The sequence below is a fragment of the Platalea leucorodia genome (assembly GCF_965183815.1).
Source record: "Platalea leucorodia genome assembly, chromosome: 2".
Lineage (NCBI taxonomy): Eukaryota > Metazoa > Chordata > Aves > Pelecaniformes > Threskiornithidae > Platalea > Platalea leucorodia.
The window spans coordinates 68,403,777-68,425,076 of NC_138824.1; the positions used below are offsets into that span (position 1 = coordinate 68,403,777).

The following is a 21,300-nucleotide window of genomic DNA, read 5'->3' on the forward strand; positions in this document are numbered from 1 at the left end:
AAAAGCTCTGAAGAGAAAACAAAAGATGAAGTCTCAGTATAGCACAAACCAAGCAACACCCAAAATGTCATGCAGGAGACAGAAAGCAAAAACCAACATAGAAACAGGAGCTTTTGTACTTTTCTCCATGCTCCTAGAGCCTTGCTGGCAGGTGACAGATTCACTTGAGACATAATGAGTACACGCTGATTATGGCAGATTGAATGGAAGAAAAAAAAAAATAGGACTTTGCTTTTGTTTCTTTGAATAATCTGACAGAAGGAGATGCACGCTATTTCATTTTTAACAATTCAGGACTATTTAATCTGGCCACTCCACTGCTGGGAAGTGTATTCATTTTTAAAAATATGTATACATATATATGTACATGCATATACAATGAACATCTTCAGCAAAGCTGTTTGTTGAGCGCAAAACTACCCGGTTTATTTCACAGGGTTAGCTGTACAGCACAAACAGCGCACGCACGACCACGCAGGGTTTGCTAACTAGAAGGGTTAAATACATTAATTGATACAGTCTTAAGGTCTCAGAAGACGGCAGAAAATTCCAATGATCCCAAAGTGTTTCCTGACCTTCGCCAGCAGCTCCTTGCTTCCTGTCGGAGCCTGCTTACATCCTAATGTCATTCTAACTACATTTCAGCCGAGAGCCGGTGGCTGCATTTTCAGGCAAAACGAGGGAGAGCAGCTTATTGTACTGGGGGAGACAATCGCAGGAAAAGAGTGTCCAAGCAAGCGCTAATCGGAAGCTGGCCAGGCTTCTGATCTCTGCCAAGGCTGGAAATTTTTATCAGTTTAGAGATCATTTTCAACCAAAAGACAAGGATGTATCAGAACTAAGGAGCATTAAATTAGGGTGATACAAACAAACACCACTTAAGGGTCGTTCTGTTAGGAAAGGGGGGAAATTACTTGTTATAACTTCATGGAAAACAAGCAACTGTATTTCAATAGATTCACTCTACATAAAGCCCTACACTGAGCTTGAACCTTCCAGTTTAAAAGCTTCGGTTTTCATGTGCTTTGTAATGGAGATATGCAGCACCACTTCTTGGAATTACAGCAGAACAACTAATAAAACAAAAAAACCAGCAGATGATGAAGTAGCTGGCTGGGAGAAAACTGGTCGAAAATCAGAGCACAGAGATAACTGTGCGATATGGCGATGTTGTGTGATAAGAGAATGCCATAAACTGAACTATCTAGAGAAAAAATTGTTGACAAACAGGAGAAAGAAACAAATTTCTCAAAAAAAATTCTTAAGTCTGATAAAGGTGTCTAAACATTTAGCAAAAAGTTATCATCCAAGCACTTTCTTTCACTTAGAGTTTCATAAGTTGAATCTTTTTCCACAAACCTTCCAATGCTGCATCTGACATTTTAAATGTTCCTTTCTATCCACCCTATTCAACACAAACCATAACAACATGGGGGGGCAGAAAAAAATCAGAAACTTCACTTTTTTTCATTATCAATAAAGGCTGTCCGAACTCTTCAGTTTAAGCTTAACCTTTAACGTAACCAGACTTTTTAAGGCTGATAGCATGGTAATGATTAGCCTTTTGCAATAGCAGAGATGTGCAAAGATTGTGTTTCCAGCTGGTTTGACCAAGGTAACTATGCAGAGACCCATCTGCAGCCAAGCACAGCGAAGGGCATGCACAACATTAGCTGACACTCATTTTTTCTGAGGTTACAACATTCGTAACTGCGTCTGTGACAGAAGAGGAAACAAGTTGTTCCACGAGCAGAACGAAGGAAATCTGTTCCTGTTTTTCTCCTTACACCTCCTGCTGCACTACTCCTTCTTTGCCTCCCCCATCTCCTGCAGGATCCACAATAAGCCCCCTTACCATATGACTGCCTTGGCATCCCCAGGTCCTTCTCATACCTCCAGCTCCCCACTGCAATCTCCAAACTGCCCTCAAAATATACTCCATCTCCCCTGGTGTTGCCCTCCCTACCTTCGTTGGGCTGGCCAGCCAAGCACGGTGCCCGGTGCCCCGCTGCCTTTCAGCCCTGCCTGGACTGAGCGAAGAGCTGGGATTGCTCTGGCTTCTCCTCCAGTGAGGGACACCAGCAATGACCCTCCCAGGCACCGAGCTGGAGAAAACTAGTTAGTTTATCTCTGCCGGTCTGTCAAGTTTGTTTGAAATTGGCTGAGTTATCAAGGGTGGACAGATGGACGGACGATGACAGCTGACTGTGACAGCATGACTAGCGTAAGCTTCATTTCCTTAGGGAACAAGTCTAAAAATATAATTTAGTAGGATGGCTGGTCATAGCTAAGCAAGAATAAAGTTAAGATGATTATAAACTTCATATGCATCTATGACAAAAATCGCAACTCCATTAAAATAAAAGTACAATCTACATGAATCATTGGAAGAGTAAACACTGCCATAACTTGCTACTAACAGAAATGTTCACTTACGACTATTTGTAAGGGTATTCCTATTCTTATGTCTGAATGGAATGAAACCCATGTAAGGAATTTCATGGAAAACCAAACATTCAAGCACTTTGGGAGTCACATTTGGAAGAGTCAAATACACTTGTGATTGCAGTCATAATTTTGGCATTTTTATTGTCTTTGTTTTAATGAAAACTTATCTACTAGTGAAATATAACTGTATTTTCCCATTCTGACTCACTGGTTACAGTTCAACTACAACTACTTGTTGTAAGGAGAAACCTATAAAGCAATGGATTAGCTTTCAAGCGAGGGGAAAAGAGTGGGAGCAAAAGCATTGCAAAGCAGCAGAAAGCCTGTTTTATGTTATGGCGTCTCATAAGAAATAACACTGTTCACAATCTACAGCTGACCCACACTAAACTAGTTCATATTCATTCTTACAAACAAGTTGCCGAGTGATGCGAGTAGGTTTAATTTTTAGGTGGATATATTGCTGACGTAAAAAAAAAAACAAACAAACAACTGGTTAGCATCATTTCCAGAGAAGGGATACACTGCAAATGCTCCTTCTCTCTGCAGTGAAAGAAACCCTCTGGCCCCGAGGTTAGCCCTAGGGAGACCCAGAAACATGCCTCCCGCATTACTTCGTGCCCTTTTCCTTTCCTCGCTCAGTCGCAGCTCTAAAGAATAGCCCGTCTAAAGAATAGCTTGTTTTGCGAGCAGCAAAGACGACCAGTTTCCTAAGAATTTGCTTCCTGTCTCTTAAGTCCCCATTGTGCAAACCCCAGCTTTGCACCCTTTCGTTACCAGCTCGTCCCTGTGACGCCCTTCCCATCGTACCCCTAGGTCCTCCAGCTCGCACCTCCAATGCCCTCTCCCTGCAGCACCTCCAGCCTTCCCCCCTCGTGCTCCTTAAGCTCCCCTGGGAAATGTCTTTAGCTGCCCCCAACCCCAAACCTCAAAGTGGTGGAATTTCCTGCTGGTCCCCCTTTGGCCCAACACTGTGATATTGCCAGTTCCCCTACCCTTACCTATGTCTTCTGCCATGCTGGCCACACGCCTAGCCCAAAGCTTGGCCACCTGTCAGCAGCACAGATGCCCCGACTGCTTAGCCTTCTCCTGCTAAAACCAAAGGAAGGATTTCTCTCTCCTTCTTCTGCCTTCAGTGAAGGCACTGAAACAAGGTTGCATAGCTGCGATCTTTATGAAAATTGGTGCTTAGGATAAACAAGTTTAATTATCTGTAAAACTTTATCCTAATACACACTTTATCAAAAACATACATAACACTTGCATAGAAAGGGATTTTTTTTGCCACTAGTAAAAATTAATATTCCATTTGCTAATTATGGTTTATATTACATACCACCTTTACCAGAAAAAGCCGATTTACAAAACAGATATCTTTTCCTAATTTTAGGAAGACTTGTTTGATGAGTCTTTCCATGCTCCTGGGAGCTGGTGTCCTTGTCTGAAACCGATGAGTGACCACATTTTGTATTTTAACTGCTTTTGCTCATCCCCAGAGGTGAAAGAACAGATTCACTGACATGCCTGTACAACGCATCTCCGCAGGCTTATCTGTACTCACATTTATTTTATTAAGTTCTACTTAAGAACCACATGCACTAAACACTGAAGATATTTGCAGTCAAACTGTCTAGCATTCTTCTCCCAAGACTGCTCCCTAAATTTACGACATCTTGTATGTAGCTTAACTTTAAATAGACTAAATACAGTTGCATTTCTTTTCCAAAGAAATTTTATTTGATACCTCAGGTTACTGACTTTTCCAGTCTCCCATCTTCTGTATATAAAAAAGGTCAGTCAATACCCAAAGCCAATTTCTGAAAAATAGTTGGAAGTGAAACTAGTGTCATCTGAATTCTCCCAACCTATCTTTTTTAAAACCACCTCCGATTTTAATACATTAATCATGAGCAAAAATATTTTCTGTAGCTCACCTGCACATCAAATCAAATTCACAGGACAAAAAAAAAAACCCAAACCCTTCAGAAAAAAGGTGCAATATGAGAAAACTGTATTGTTTTGAGAAATCATAAAGGCAACCCTAAACAATTTCCAAAACAGAATTCCTCAATCCAGAACTCAATGAGAGACCGTGCCACTAAATATGCCAGATACAACTGCCTAAGAAGCCTCCAACAACTTATTAAAATATCGAGAGCAATTAAGGAAGGACACCCCCCGCCACCCAAAGTAAGTGACCTTTAAACTCTAAAACCCACTGCAAAACAAACAGCAAAAGTGTCTCAATACAACTAAATTCTTGGAAACTACTTCCTCTTTGAGGGACTAGATTTCTACTAAACAGTGTCCTTCAAGTATCCTGTATCAGCTTTGGAGAAGCTAGTTTTAAGTCTAGATATACAGCTAGAAATATAATAACAAATGCTGCTGAGTAATGCTGTTACATTCCCTCTCCCCATGGTAATTAGAAAATATATAAAAAGTTGATTTTCTTTTATTGCTATATTTACATATCTTAATAGATTCTTTTTCATAACTAGTAAGAAGTGATTTTTGTATCACGTATTCAAGCTTTTATGTTTGAAATTAGTTTTCCATCAGTTATTATATATTATTACAGAGGTGTAAACCAGTAAAAAATTAACTCAAGTATGATAAGGGTCATCAAATAGGTATCTTGAATTAATAGTACATCAAATACTGCCAGCTACTTTCTTTCATAGTCTATTTACAAAAACAAGCTTTTTCTCAATTAAAAAACTAAATTATGCTGTACCACCTAGTCAAAACACAGGAACTGATACTAGAGTTGAATTAAAAGCACACTTACATACAGTCAAAAACAAAGGTGGGTGAAAAATGGTGTATTTTCTTTTTATCTCTCTAAACTAAGTCTTGTAGATGTGTTTATTTTTTAAATCCTCCAGAAACAGAAACTTGATGCTCTGCCCGCTTGGAAAGGCAGGCAGGGCTAGTGAGGACCCCTGCCTTCCCACCTCCTGGCCCCCACCCCAGCCCCCAAGTTGCCCAAACGGGCCATGCCTTCCCCAAAGAGACTTGCTTTGCGATCAGGTTAGTACCCAAAAAATATCAACCCGTGATGCACAGTTCTGTCAAAAGCTGACTGACCGGCATGATTTTAGCGAGACGAATGCAACGCTGGGCTGCTTTTGACGGGTCAGCAGGCGTGCCGCAGTGCTGGAGCTATGGTTTGCGGGGCTGAGTGCCTCCCCCCTTGCATGGCATAACACCCGTGCCCAACTTCCCAGTTTGCACTGGATGGCAACGCCTTTCAGCTCGATGCTTAACTTCAGCACTTCGGTTCGCAGCCGTTCAGTATCAAACTGACCAATATATAAAAACGAAGGTATTGAAAAGAGGAGGAAAAAGGGAGAAAATTCTGGGAGACAGTTCCTTCAGCTTCTGCCTTAAATCTTATCCATGCTGCCGCAACTCTCACGCAGGCTGTCAAAGCATGGGTTTTAAACACGAAATGAATGAGTATGTGGAAATTTACTTCTTTACGTTACTGGTCATTCTTCTCTGAATTAAGAAAAAAAAAAAATTAAAAAAAAAACAAAACCAAAGCAGTTACTTGTAAAAATTTTTATATAAATCTTAATGCATCTCAATTTGTGCACCCTCCTTCTAGAGTAAAATGCTTTAAACAGTTCTGCTAGCTTTATGGTTAGAAAAATGATCATAGAAGCAACTACAAAGAGCCTAAGTACAATACTTTTTTATGAAAATATTTTCATTTTAAGCAGATTTTTAAAGTAATGTTTTTCTTCTTTAAAAATAAACCCATTATAATTCAAATTGAAACAAGGCAATCCAGAGCTGAAAAATTTAACATTACTACAAACTATTAAGACAACGTCAGTTAAACAGCTGAAACTTTCAAGGAAAACAAGTTTGAGGCTGATAAATTTAAGGAAGTCAAACAAATGAGCTAGGAAAACTCCCAGTAAAAATACCTAGAGCAAGAGCTTGTTCAAATACTGAATAATAGTCATCTCTGAAAGAGTTAGAAAAAACATTTTTTAAATAATTTCTGTTAAGTTTAGTGACTTATATAAAAAGTTAAGAAATCAATTTCAGCTGAGATGGAAATATGTTTTAGCTCCCCCGAGTATAAAACCAAATTTTACAGAACAGCCCTCCTAGTTCTAAAAATCTTCAAAGACAAGGTAACCAGAAATTCTCATTCAATTTACTGATCGAGTGTTTTGTGTTAGATGCAGCAGAAGCAAGCAAGTTTATCAAAATCCATTTTTATTTAGAGGTAACATTTATTCAACATTTTAGCCAATTTTTAAGATACTTAAAATCATGATTTTTCTTGTGCATTTTAATAGAACTGCAAATCCATCTGGCTTCACACGTATGCAGTTAAAAAATGATCCTTTTCTGTTTACCAAATAAGTTATTAATTTCCTAATACTAAGGCTCTGAATTATATTGAATATTAGTGCATACAGTTAATAAGTATGCAAAGTGTACAGTGTCTTTTTTAAAACAAACAAAAAAATTGCATTAAGTAGTAATTAACTTTTCAGGAAAATTCTTAAGAAAAACCATAAAACTATGTAAATTAAGTAATTAATTCACCCAATACAAAGGTAAACACATAAACTTCTTGACAGCTGGAGTGTCCAGTGTCATTTAGCTTTATGTTACTTATCATTATTATTGTTATAATTTTAAATTAACTTGTCTTTGCTTTTTTATTAAAAAGGAATTCAGCAGACTGAAGTTTCTTCTGTTACACAGAAAGAAAAACCTAACATTTCTGCACGTTTTCAGTCTGCAGCCTCCCACCCCTTCTTCTCCCCCTCCACCTACACGTCCAGTTTCCAAGAGAACGTTCAAAGGCCAAGATCCATATGGGATAGTCAGTTTTAGAAGCAATGTCTCCATCAATAACACTCTTTAAAGGACACTGCTACAAATTCCAGAAATCTTCAACTGCATTTGTGATACAGAAATGAAGCCTTACAGCTCTATTAATGACTTTTTGTATCTTCTTTAAGAAGCTCAATATCAAAAAAAGCCACACTAGAACAAATCAGAAAATGGAAACTGTTCTTTAAATGTCAAAGTGAAATTCTGACATTTCAACAACCAGGCTGCTTTATCACTATGTTTTTCAACTACAGGAAAAAGTAGTGTCAAAGTTTCCCATACATCAAACACTACTTGGTATGGAGGCTTCCATAAAGTAGTCAACTCAACAACTGTATCAAAAACAACTACTGCATTAATTCTTGTAATTTAGACTGTGTTAAACATGCCTCTCTCTTATCAGGAAAGGTACACTCAAATGCCAGTACCAGATAACAAGTTTCCTGTACCCAGAGCATGTTAGAACCAGAGCTTAAAATGAAAGACGTACTACAGGAATGTATGTGGACAGAGTTTTCCAAAAAGCATCAAACATGATCCGAAGGCTTCCATCAACTGCCTCATGTGTGTTCTTACTCCAGTGGAAAAGTGAAGTAGATGAAGTCTTACTAGGCAAATTTAAAATGGCCTTGGGATTTTAAATACCCTATGGAACAGGAAAACAGCTCTCTCAGTCTCAAACAGAAGCCATATAAAATGAATGGGGTTTCTCAAGATCTATGGTTCCAGTTTCTGTCTACAAATTTAAATTGAAGATGGCTTGCTTTAAATACACAGTCTTTGCTTTCAAATAGAGATCATTTAAAGATATTTCCACCTACTTTGTAATCTCACTAATGATACTTTCTTGATTTTGTAGGATACCCCGATAAGACAAAATAACCAGGACAACCTTAAACCTAAGGCAGCCCTATCATTCTAAGGACAGATTTATAAAGTATGGGGAGAAGGCACAGCAGCCCTGTAGCACTTCTCAGTGCCTTCTGTTCCCTTGATGTGCAGAAGGAAAGCTACACCATTTTGCCTCTCCTTCACAAACAGTAACAGAATATTGACAAGGAAATCCCTAACATGCATGAGGTGCTCCAAACTGTCTACCCCAATACACGCTCCTGTCCCTCAATAAGTATATGACAGCTTATGTTCCCCCTCCTCCTCCAGCATTTGATGGAAAGATGATTTATTTTTAGCTATCTCACATTTATATGAGGTCAAAGAGGTGCACAGGACAGCTTTGGATATAAATCCAACTTGCTAACAGAAACCCACTCAATTTTTTTATTTTTTAAAAAATAAATAATACAGCAAGTACGAAGTAGACTACCATGAATGTAAGATGATGACCCTCCAATTAAAAGACTCTTCCAGATAACTGAGACGGAATCATTCTACTTTGGATGTGGGTGATTGTAGTCTTAACTTTGTCTTTTCACTTCTTGTTTTCTCAAATTTGCCCTCAATTCTGTACATGAAAATGAAAGGCTCAATGAGTGTTACAAATACAGATTGAAGTTCAGATCATCAAGCCCAAACCTGAACAGATAATTACTTCTTTGTAATTTATACAGTCCCTCAATGGAAAGAAATGCATTAGAAGACAATGATGCAAACACTGAATAAAGAAGAGCAATCCCTCGGCATCAAAAAGCTCAAGATAGTCCCTCCTGAATGTAACATGGTCAGCTACTCTTTGAGGTTATCGTGTTTTATTCTAGTTGGCCCATACCAGCACCGAGCATGATGTAAAGCCTTAGTAATTCCACTGTAAGGTCAGAATGACAATGCTATACTATACTCATGTTTTCAAACATTAAATACCATGTTACAAGAAAATCCAAGGTGTTTACTAGTTTTTCTCTTTGGAAACCTCAGAACTCCTTAAAAGACTGTCATAGATACTGCAATTTTATTCAAAGCTCCTTTCAGGAAAGGAAAGGAAAGTAAATACCACCTTTTCTTTACTAACTTCCTCTCTGAATTGCAATGCCCGTAGCTTCATTAATCAAAGGTTCTCAGGTTATTTGCAACTACATATGCAAAACCAGACCTCCCCATCACTGAAGGGGAAGTAACAGGGGAAAAAGGCTTGCTCAACAAAACAGCCCGTCTCCTCTGACGTTTGGCCCTCACAGCCGGAACACAAAACCCCACAACACACACACACACAAACTAAACCAATTTCTTCTGTAGATTAAAACTCAATAATGAATTAGTAAGTAATATAGTAATAAATTTAGCTCCTGTTATGCAGAACAACTTCCTGAATGAACAATTAAAAAATATCTTACAGGTTTGTAAATTGGTAGAGGCCATGTACAACAACGGTGTTTTCACTACATCAAAATACATTTTCCCTTTCTTTTTTCTTTTGCTTTCCGTTTTCTTTCATTTACAAAGTCCTAAAGACTGCTAAGCAGGAGTGATGGCAATGATTGTGTATAGTTTAGACAGTCTACAGCCAAAGACTTAAATCAATTTTCTGGTGCAAAATACAGCTACAAATAGTCACCTAGTAGAAACAGCACCCCTGAATGTCCACCTGGCCAACCTGACCACCCATTCGCACTAGGAACGTGTCTGTCCCAATCTGTTTGTTTACTGACAAGTAGTTTTTGTGGCCTCAGCAATCATGTTTATCATTGAAGTGACCCTCAAAGAAAGCCATCTCTGCCACTGGAACTCTCCTCCTTAGGAACAACAGAGGTGGGCATTTTCTCTCACATGGCAGGTTTATGCTGGGTGTCTGCATACATTGCATGCATCTTGATTCCTGCTTTATGGACACATTCCACAAAAAAAAAAAACCACAAAACCAAAAACAAACATTTTTGAGACTCAGAAAAAAGAAGGAAATATTCTCTTGTACGTCCTAAGACAAAGCCCAATTTTTTTGGCGTGAATACTGATTTAGAAATTTTGTTTGTGTGGTATGAAAACATGTCACAGAATGGCCACCTATTGTTCAGACCTTCAAAAAAACCTGAGAAATAGAAAGCAATGGAACCCGAGTGGGACCACGCAGACAAAAAGAAACAAATTAATACTCCAAAAGACCTTGGAAGATCAAATGTTAAGACAACCCAAGGCCTCAAAAAGAGAGATCCAGTAACATTGAAAGAATGATTTAGGGGTGCATATTGGAGGAAATACCCACCTCTGAATGAGAAGAAATCCCCGATGATGCTAAGATGGTAGGAGGAGCTGCCACTGTCACTTCAATATAGAAAACCCACTTGTCCTTTGAGTCACTAGAATTCTTTGGAAAGTGGTGTCCCCGAGAGGACATACACTGGCTATTGATTTTTGCCGGCCATCTTAGTTTGCTCTTTATAAGGGTCACCCAGCTATTGTTTGGTCACACCAAACAATGTATATGCAAGACCTCAAAATGAGCTACTGTCAACTGTTTTTTCTCTGCTACCACCTTCACGCACTAGGACATGAAGCTAAAGAAGAGGACAGTACGCAGAGCGCAGAGACCACATTTGCTGAAGAATGGTGGTCACTACATCCCCCCACAAGCACATGAATACAGGAAGGGTCCGAGCCAGGCAGCAGGGTGCAAACGCACCCACACTGCTGCGGCCCCAGTCCTGCTGCCTCGGCAGACTTGGGACCTCCCAGGAACCTGAGGGAAAGGAGGACAGAAGGGAACACAACGCAAGAAGTCCAGTACAAGACACTACTTGGTAAAAAATGTACTCTATTTTCACTGCCTAAGAAGAGACATAATTAGCAGAATGCTTAAAGGATTTTATTCTATGGAAAAAATGAAACATCAAAAGAGTTGAGGGTTCAGACATGAACTTTTAATGCTAAGAGAGCAAAAGGCTCTGCCTCCACAGCTGCAACAGGGTGTAGGAAGAGCTACCGGCAACAGGGTGACTCTCTTTAATAAGGAACAACGAAAATACCTTCAGAGCTAATTTTTGGGCTTGCTCTAAGGCCAAACACAATAACATGTTGAAACATAACTGGCTCGAAGAGGGCAAAACCAAGGCTCCTCAAAGGTGACAGTTGAGGGAGGTAATACCACCAAAGACACCAGTACATGCAGCCACATTGAGTTAAGGCAATCCTTTTATTTTTTCAAAACATGATTATGGCTAAAATAAAGGCTCATTCTGCAATCTGTAAATGTCAAATTGTACCTCCAAGCGCGCACACACACACTCTCTGCAGGGGGAGGGGAGAGAGAAGTACCTGTTACATAAAACTTCTAATACAATACAAAGAACAAATTTATTCACTCAACATGGACTAAAACCAGCAAGATTTCTTTACGCCTTCAGCCTTGCAACATTTTATTGCAACCATCATATCAGAAAGACCTGCTGAAAGGTAGGACACATCATGATTTCCATTATATGTTTGTTTCAAACTCTTGAAGCAGCAAATCCTTGAAATAATCCACATAAGGCAAACTTTCAGCAGAATATAATACATGCAATTGTAAACTGAAAAAAGAGCAAACTTCTGCCAACACTACCTAGCACTGGACCTCAAGGGCACTGCGACAAGCTGTAGGTTCACTGCTTTTGGCTTTTCACCTCAGATCAGATAAAGGGCCTGATGCATACATCTGGCAAATAAAGTCTTTTATCAAGCAATGAAAGAAGCGTTACTCTGTACCTTGAGTTCTCCAGAATATTTACCAATTTTCTTTGTTTTAAAGTCTTTTTGCTGCAGGTAACAAAAAAGCATGAAGTTTGTGTTTTATTTTGTTTTGTTCTTTTTTTTTTTTTTCTTTGCATTAGTCTGCTCTGTAATTTCAGATTTTTTTTTTTTTCTTTCTTAAGCACATGTTCCTTTAGAAATTATAACCCGGCATTTTTTAGAAAGTCTGATTTCAGCTCCACAAAGCAGAGACTTCAATTCCTTTAATGCTACTTTCACTGGACATAGTTGATATGCATAAAGTTATTTAAATTTTTACAGGTGTACAATAGGTCCATAACCAGAAATTTGTGAGTTTGTTTTGCATTCTGGATAACTATTTTAACATGCATAATAGTAACAGTAATTCAAAATGAATATCTTATTCTGTCATTATGTATGTATCAAATTGATAGTGACATAGCAGACCCTACCATGTCAGCAATATCTTCTTGTATCATTTTCCATATGCAGAGCTACTGCTATTGAATATGTCTCTAGATCTTTAAAGATCATCAATGAACTGAAAATAGCTGCTTAAGCTAAGTCTAGGTTTTGATGATGATCATGAGGCAGATATGTTTCCAGAAAGTAGCAAAGCATTCGAATTCCTTATTATACAAATCATCTGCTACCACTCCAGTGGTATCAATACTGCCAGCTTCTGACTCCACATGCTGTAGATGGGAATGGAAGAAATCTCTTCCCTGTGTTTTGAAATCATGGTGAGCATCTCCCATTTCTCCTTTCTCAGCGTCTAATGACAGTAATCCATGCAACCAGACTGACCTACTATTACTGTGAAGATGGAAGAAATGCAGTTGTTCCAGCTTTTTTTTTCCCCCCAAACCACCAAAGACACCACACCTAAACAGAGTTCCCATCAGCTTCTCTCACTACCACAAAACCATGTTCCTCAATTCCATTACTGGTGAAGAGCCACCACTGTTGCCACCCCGCCCCACAAACAAACATACTTACTTTGAGCAAGGCAACTAAAAAACCAGGATGAAGCGCAGCAGAGAAAGTGCTTTTGCTGAACAAATTCAACCATGGCATAAGCTATTTTAATACACAGATTCTAGGAAACTGAGCAAGAATTTCTGCTGTATATAAAAACTTCAACTACTTCCTCTCTGTAAAGACGAACTTTAATTCCTGTGTATCGACTGCTTAAAAGTGCCAATACAGACGACTTACCCTCATGCAGTCCTCCAAGAGACACGACAGATGTGCCACTACTGTCATGCCCACATTTTCTGACAAGTTAGAAAGCTTCAAAGCAACATAAAGTGACACAGGAAAAATACTTTTATTTGTGTTGAATTCCCACAAGGGGATTTTACTGCTAATTTCAACTAGAGATGTTTAGCTAAATGGAAGACTTCATATCATTCCTTCTTAGAATCCTTATATATGATAAATAATTTGACAAGTAGCTACATACTGGAGAAAGTTCTGAAGGTTGGCTGGTTATTTATTTTTTTAAATAAAATTTATTAAATGCCTGCTCTTGAGTGGAAAGACTAGCATTTCTTACAGGTCTGTGACAAAGAAGTCTGACAACATCAGGAACTCGAAGTTCTAAAGAGATTAAAATAACTTCTGTTTGTCTTACAAGGCAGCCCTGTTTTTATTAACAGGAGCTCTACAACGCTTAAGAGGCTGTACTATACAACAGTGTACTTATTACACAGCGATACCATATTTATTCTTATTTCCACCATTCTTTCATTCTGTAGTAAATTTTACACCCACATGGTGTCCAGAAAATCCTAAATTTGAAAACAACTAATTAAGAACTAATAGAAATATTTTCAAACTAGTACTTGGTCATATTACTGATTTAATGTGGTTTTTGTGATCTTGCAGCTAATATGGCTTAGGCAGTTTGCTGACAAACACACACAAATTCATGAAGCAAAGAGTACAGAAGACTCAATTTATAGCTATGACTGTGCCAGAAATACTGTGTATGCTTCTCATGACTACACTTTTAAATATAGTGCTGAAGAACTGGAAAAAGTTCAGTTAAAAACCACAACAATTAGAGTCACATAAGTAACCTTCACCAGTGAAAGACTTAAGTAGTAATCAAATTTCAGTACTTAAAACAAGATTTAAAAGCAATTTGATGAATGTCAAAATACCACCTTGTACAATTAAATGTACTAGACACAACATGTCAGAGCTACCACAACTGGGCCACTAAGATATTTAAAATAAGAAAAAAATCCTCAAAACCAAACCAAAATAAAAAATAAAGACCACTAACCCACACACCAGAAGTTAAAGGTTGATGACTTATTTGGAGAACGAGATTTCATGACCATGTTATGCAGAACTATGATGGTAATAGTTTAAATTTGAGTGGAAATATTTGTATCTAAAGAGGAAGTACACCAAACCTCTTAACCAACAGTGTTTTCCAATGTTAAAGAAAACATTGCATTAAAAAAAATGACCTGTTCTGCATTTCTGCTTGTTACTAAGCAGTGACTGTCTAAAGAAAAAAAGAGCTAACTCCCCTGGCAATTTCCAGACAGGCATGGTGAAGGCAGTATTAAGTAGCTCTCAAATGGGAAAATGTGAAGTTATAAATGTGGAAAAAACCTTTTCATATAAATAAATAAAAATAACCAGGGGAGAAGGGGAGAGGTGCAAACCTGTTGATTTCTGGAAGCAACAGTATACATAGCACTTAGGAACCGCTGCACAGATCTACAGATTGACCCAGGTAGACACCGTGGAGGCTGATGAACACAGGAGATACTCCTGGATGCTCACGATACTTCTGAAATAACGTACGAGGAACGGTGATGCAAGTAAGGACTGGTTTCTGTACTTTACATCTCACTTGGCAACTCCTACTTCCCATGTGAAAATCTGGCATGCTGAGTGAATTAAAACTAAAAAGTTACTGAAACGTTTTGCTGACTTACAGAAGCTTAATAAAGAAGCCATTTGAAGTGTCTCTTGTGGAACTTAAACGTCTCTGTGAAATGTTATCCAGATTACTGTTATTTGCCATCATTGCCAACACTCCTCTCTAGTGTTTCTACTGTTCCTACGCATTTTGCAAACGCATCTCCTGTATTCTTCGTGTCCAATCTCTCTTTCAATACCTTTTAATAAGCCTTCTTTCTTTTGCTGGGCACCTGTTCAAAAACCCACACCAAGAACCGAGTGGAAATGTCTTCATTGTTTCTTATGTGGTTGTTCACTAAAGGAAGCAAGACCGGACACCCTATTACGCAGTGCTGATTATGAAGCAAAAGCAGTAACGTTCAGAAAATCGTGGATTGCCATGAAAATGGCACCCTGCTGCTGGATCACATGCATTAGTCACCCGTGGCACGCTGCTGCCTGGGGCGTTGCGCTGTTGCCAGGAAAATGACTTGCAAAGGGATGGAAAAAAAATGCATAGGTTTTATTTTGCTTACACAAACAACTGACAACTTAATTATTTTTGCTTCCTTCAGATACGGTTTCTGTTCGGCATGACGGAGATGAGCCAGCAAGCATAGAGATCATCTTTGCTGCAGAAGGGGAAACCCGTGAAGCCGCGCTCAGAGGCAGCTCTGGGGGTGGTGCTGGCAAACACCCGCTCCATCCGAATGAGAATGGGAATTCCCTCCCACCCCCTGTGCATGGGAAGAATTACATTACAGAAAATTACACTTTGGAAGATGCATGCTGGAGGTCTCTTGCTTAGTAAGACTTCATCGAAATGTATAAAAAACACCCTCCCCACAAAAGAAATACTGTACAAGGAAACTATTTTAAACTTCATTGTAATGAATGAAGATGAAATTTTAATCACAGGCCTGAAGCTGGCTTTTGCCTTAAGAATAGTAATAATTACCAGATTTCATTCAATATGAGCAAACAGAAGACAGTAATTTAAAATGGCTAAATTGCCATTAACTTTTCACTTGCAGTATCACTCAGTTAAGACAAAAAAGGGAATGAGAAGATGAATCATTTAAAATACTTAATAAGTGGCCTATACGCTACATTTCCATAATTAAAACGGGGCTGTTGTAGCTATGGATTCATTAGAGTTCACTCAAAAAAGAGATTTAAGAACACAGAAGTAATGTATATCAAACAGAAAAATGATAAAAACAGACATCCATCAATAGAAAAATTGCAAGCCTCAAAGTGTCTCCAAGTCACTTAAGAAAATCTAAAAGTTTTGGAAAAATTCCCTGATGACAGGACTAAAAGAAGACGCAGTATAATAGAGTAAGCCCTTAGAAGGCGAAAGACAAAGTGAATGGTGCAGAAAAGGCTATTGTTTTGTAAAAAGACGTAGGATGATCCAAAAGTATCCCTTCAGAAACTACTGGGGGTCATTTGAGATTTGAGGTGAGCTGTTTTTCAGTCAACAAGAAACTGATTCAATGAACATACGCTAAGCACGTGTTAATCAGCATTTTAATATGCACCCAACACATTTAAAAGAGCTGGCTCTGAACCCTTTTGTTGATGTTCTTTTCCAAAAATGCTGTAGTACAATGGAAATTCCAGAAGCCTTAAGACAGTGCTGAAAACAGGTTGATGTTTTAAACCATCAAGCTGCATGTTCTAGGTACCCGCATGCCCATTAACCTTCCACCAACCCCAAGCCAAACAACGGTAAAGCTGATGAGATTCTATTAAGAAAGTATGCAAGGGCTGAGATTCAATTGATGACAGTCGACAGAGTTCCAGGAAAATTAGTTTTCACATCAAACAGGCATGACTTCATTCTCTGATGAGATTAAAAGTTTTCCTGATAAAGGCCGCTTCGTAAAGGCAGTAAACTTTCGCGGTGTTATTTGGCTTTTTATGTACAAGACACTAATGTATTAACTGGTGCCATAAACTTTCATTAGAACACAGACTACATGGATTAAGAACTATTTAGATGATGCATCTTCAACAGCCAACTATGGGGACTTAATTAAATAGTAATAGCTCTTATGGCGTCTGCCACAATTTGAACTATGGATGGCACTTTTCATATTTATTGAACATCTGGAAGTAAGTATAAATCAACCACCAGTAACTACTGTGGATAAGCATAAGAGTGGCAGATAGCTACGGGCAATTACATAGACAACACACCACACCATTTGTGAGGTAACAGTGCTTTCAGATGAAATACGTTTGAACACAAGGAAGTGTAATTGCTTAAGGAAGAGGTAGGGAAAAGTGCATCTTCACGGGAGCAACTTTGCTGGAGCGCCGCAAGTGTGAAAGGTGGGTCCAGGTACATCAGAGGGTCCCTCTCTTTCAAGCCCTCTAGCCTTGTCACTGGAAGCAGCTAAGAGCCTCACGTGTCTTAAGACTTATGATTAATTATTGACTGGTTATTAAATGACTTTTTTTTTTTTTTTTTAGTTCAGTAGCTGGTATTTTGGTAATAGCTTCACGATCAAAGTTGGAAACAGATTTGGTTTAAGGACGAATACTCATGACTGCCATTCCCATCTGTGCTGGGTTAGCGGGCATTTTAATGTGAATTTTCTTGTGATCTTAGGAGAGGCACATTTGATGAATCATTAGACGTATTTCTATAAAGAGAACTTAGGAACTTGTTTCACTGGGCGCAGCAAAACTTTCAAAAGCTGTTTCACTAGATCAAGCATCAGCCTTGCAATTTGCAAGCCTTCGTTTAAAAAAAAAAAAACAAAAAAAAAACAAAAAGAAATGCATTCTTGACAGCCACTCAGAACAAAGGATCCTCTAAAGAAGGACATACGCTCTCCTTGTTCTGAATGGGAAATTACTGTACAGCAAGACAAGCAAAGCTTAAATACTATAGTTTAGTTGAGGACTCTGATTCAGGAAAGGTAAAAAGAAAATTGTACAGATATGTAGTGCACATCACAGACATAAGTTTCATTATGCTAGAGCAGTTCACAGCCCTTAAACTATAAAAAAAAGAATATTCTTAAGCATCAACTTTTTTTGGGGGTGGGGGGGGGGTGGGGGGGTGTTAAGAACATCCTGAGCCTATTTGTGGGTTAGGTACAGCTTAGGCAGTTTCTTACTGTCACAGGATGTAGAAGCATAACAGAGCATGAGAGGTGCTTTGCGCTCTGTACGCTTAGCAGGTACATGTGGTCACTGCAAAAGAAAAAGCTAGGCTCGCCACATGGTATTTTCTGCCTCAGCTGAACAAACGACACACACAGAAACGATTAGAAAAGGTACAGGGGAATCAGTAGGCTGATTGTAATAACGGTCCCTCAGAACTTGAAAAACCCGTGTACGTGCATGCAAAGGGCTGAGGTTTGGAAGATGCGACACTAGCGAAGGCTGAGCCATGAAACCACCAAGCTTTGTTCTCACACCATTTCATCGGCCGCCACCATAGTGAAGTGAAACACCCTGCAGCATGCAGCTTTGTTGAGATCACGGAGGTAAACATGCATATATGCTAGGACACCTCTCTGTTCCTTCACTTAAACACATTTTTGTTGGATACAAATGAAAACGTGTTTATTTACATTAAGTAAATACTGTCTACATTTTACACAAACACTTACTATATTATCACAACAGAAACACAATCCTTTCATAAAGTAGCTTTTAGACAAAATATATCTATATATTTTAAACAATATAAATCTACATAGAAGGAGCTTAAGGTCACAACTGGGATTTTGATTTTAACTAGTTAATTATGTTGGGGCTTATTCTCAATACAAATCTTTGAAAAGGCATAATCACATTTGCTGGCACTGTAATGAGTATATTCCAAGAGTATCTGTAGAAAGACCTATGATTTTAAATATTACCATGGTAAATCTTGTGATAACCTTGTTTGCCTGCTACCCATCCTGTAGTCCTCAATTTTTATGTACTTTATGGCAATGGAGGACATGGTAATGAAGAAGTGAGCAAGAAATCTAATCTGTGAGACACAACACTAGCACAGGACACCTGCGATAAGCCTACACGAGCTATTGCCATGTTACTTTTAAGTGAACCTTTTTGCTTTCCAACAAGTCCAATCCCAAATTCTAATTTTTCTGTTGAAGAGTCAGTATTTTCTACAGCAAACTGCAACAGAATAAGTTTTCCCTATGTAAGACTTTGCAAAACACAGGCAAAAACCAAAACACAAGCAAAAAATAACCTCAAAACACCACCAGGTGCATATCTGTTTCTGTTTTATTCATTACATCCTAAAATACAACTAGTGGGGTTTTTTTTGGCATCTATATGTACAATGATCACTTATTGTGTTTAACCTTTTCTAGCCATATGCAAAGCCCTTTATTTTTTAGTAATTTAATCAGTCATTAAAAATCATTGCAAAAATAAAGAAAAAAAGAATTCATTTCACCTGACTTCCAAAGACATTTCTTCAAAATACACTCAAAATTTTTCAAAGGTATATTATTTCTATGTATGATACACTCTTGTGAAGAATTTATGTGCAAGTATACAACAGAGTACATATTAAGGACTTGGAAGCAGGAGGAACATCTCGGACCACATAAACTTAACCCCTGACATTGCACATAGCTACATCGTATAATCCCATTCATAAAATGATTTAGCTTTGCTATGATAGCTATGCTGAACAATCCAGTTTACATCCTTCTATTTCTGAGTGAGAGGACTTGGCATGAGAGGGCTCAGCAGTTGATACCTCAATGAAAACACAGTTCTTCAGCCACTGAAAATACACAACCTCTGACAAACGTGAACAAAAATAACCTCTTATTCTCCTTGATGTGATGCGACAAAACCTGTTACAGATTTTTGCACATGATTCTCCCCCCACCCCCACTCTCTCCCTCCCTCCCTCCATCATCCACCACGTCACCTCAAACTAAGGGTTAATAAAATCCAAACGAGCGTGTTAAAAATTATTTATATGCACATTACATTCCCAATCTCAAACGTATCAAGTCTACTAAACTTTTTCCAAAATACAAAAGGACTTACCCAATGTGTCTTTTAGATTTTTAACCAGAGAACCTTTCTTCAAGCTGTTTTTTCGCTCCACATAATTTGATGGCACATATCCCGTTTTGTTGGCCGCGTTTCTTACCCTCCACCATGTCTTGGAATCATCTAATAGCCAAAGACGCTCATTTTTCTTGATGTCAAGTTCTTGGTCCTGCTGTGCAGTGTAATCCCACTTTGCAATAACAATAACTTCTTCTGTCATCTTTCATGGAGTCCTTCTGCAAAAAAATATTAAAACATGCTCATCAGTAAATTATATCATGTAGTTCTTACTCAGTTTTTTCTTTGAGTTCTTCTGAAATAAGCAAGAAAAGGGTAGGGAAAAATGAGAAAGCTATACAGAGAAAAACCTCATAGATTGGACCTGCTCTTCTAAAAATAAGAGAAGTCATGTTGACCTTTCTTGCTTTTTCTGCCACTAAAACATCACAACACCTTGATAGTAAATTCTAGTCATAATGTATTACATTTGCTTTCTCTGACTGTATATAAAATATTATTCAGATATAATTAGCAAAGCCTAAGTTATAAAACCCATTAGATTTTTGTATATATTATTATAGAACTCTCATACCTGGCATTCAAACTTCTGATCTGAGAAAAACAAAATACAGCAACATTCCAAAAATATATTTTCCTTCTGCCCTAGTTCTTCATCCTCATACTAACATATTATTTATAAGTTTTCTGCATTTAAACAAAGTTATCCATCTTTTTTTTTAGTATAAAGTTAAAAATACTTCAAGTAATGTAACTCAGCAGGGAAACCTGCCATCAAGAAGAGGGCACTGTCTTCAGTAAGCCTTTGTTCACAGGCAGGCAGCACAAGACTGCATTTTAGAGGAAGCCTTTGCTCCCCCTTCACTCCTGGGAAGATCCCAGCTCACCACAGTCCTGTGCTGGGCACGAGTCAGCAGGGTGGAGAATAGCACCCACTGCACTTCCCTTGACTGCATTTAATTTCTTCCCTACCCAAAACTTATCCAGAATTCTGTTAAGACTGAATGAGCTGTCTTTTTTTACTTACCTGTAACAAGAACGATCTTTTCCAAAGCTATTTGTCAGCTGCATAAAGACAGCTGCATGCCTCCACGTTTTCCTACGCATCCCCGTAATTACCGGGAACAATGTGAGGGAGCACAATAGTGTGCAAGGAAGAGAAAAGTCCCATGCCAGTACCAGTGACATTCAAACATATTATAATGCCAACCAAAACACGTTGATTTTATCCTTTAAATTCTGAGAACTTACCTAAAATTTTCTAATCGCTGCCAGGGGTTTTTGGGGGACAGAGAAGTGGAGGAGGATGGGAGAGAGTGGGAGGTGAGAATATATTTGAAAATCAATGTAGCAGAT

The 21,300-nt window shown here is 38.5% G+C and overlaps 1 protein-coding gene across 4 annotated transcripts in view; it reads right to left on the reverse strand.

Moving 5' to 3' along the window:
* NCK2 (NCK adaptor protein 2) overlaps positions 1-21,300 on the reverse strand; it is an 86,916-nt gene that overhangs the window by 11,761 nt on the left and 53,855 nt on the right. For 3 of the 4 annotated variants that reach the window (XM_082337890.1, XM_082337891.1, XM_082337892.1), the window contains one exon: positions 19,921-20,162. In XM_082337890.1, coding sequence (XP_082194016.1) covers positions 19,921-20,146 — 226 coding nt within the window. In that variant the 5' untranslated portion in view covers positions 20,147-20,162. Of the gene's footprint in view, positions 1-1,855; positions 1,921-19,920; positions 20,163-21,300 lie in introns of those variants that run through there. The other variant, XM_082337893.1, reaches the window with a different exon arrangement.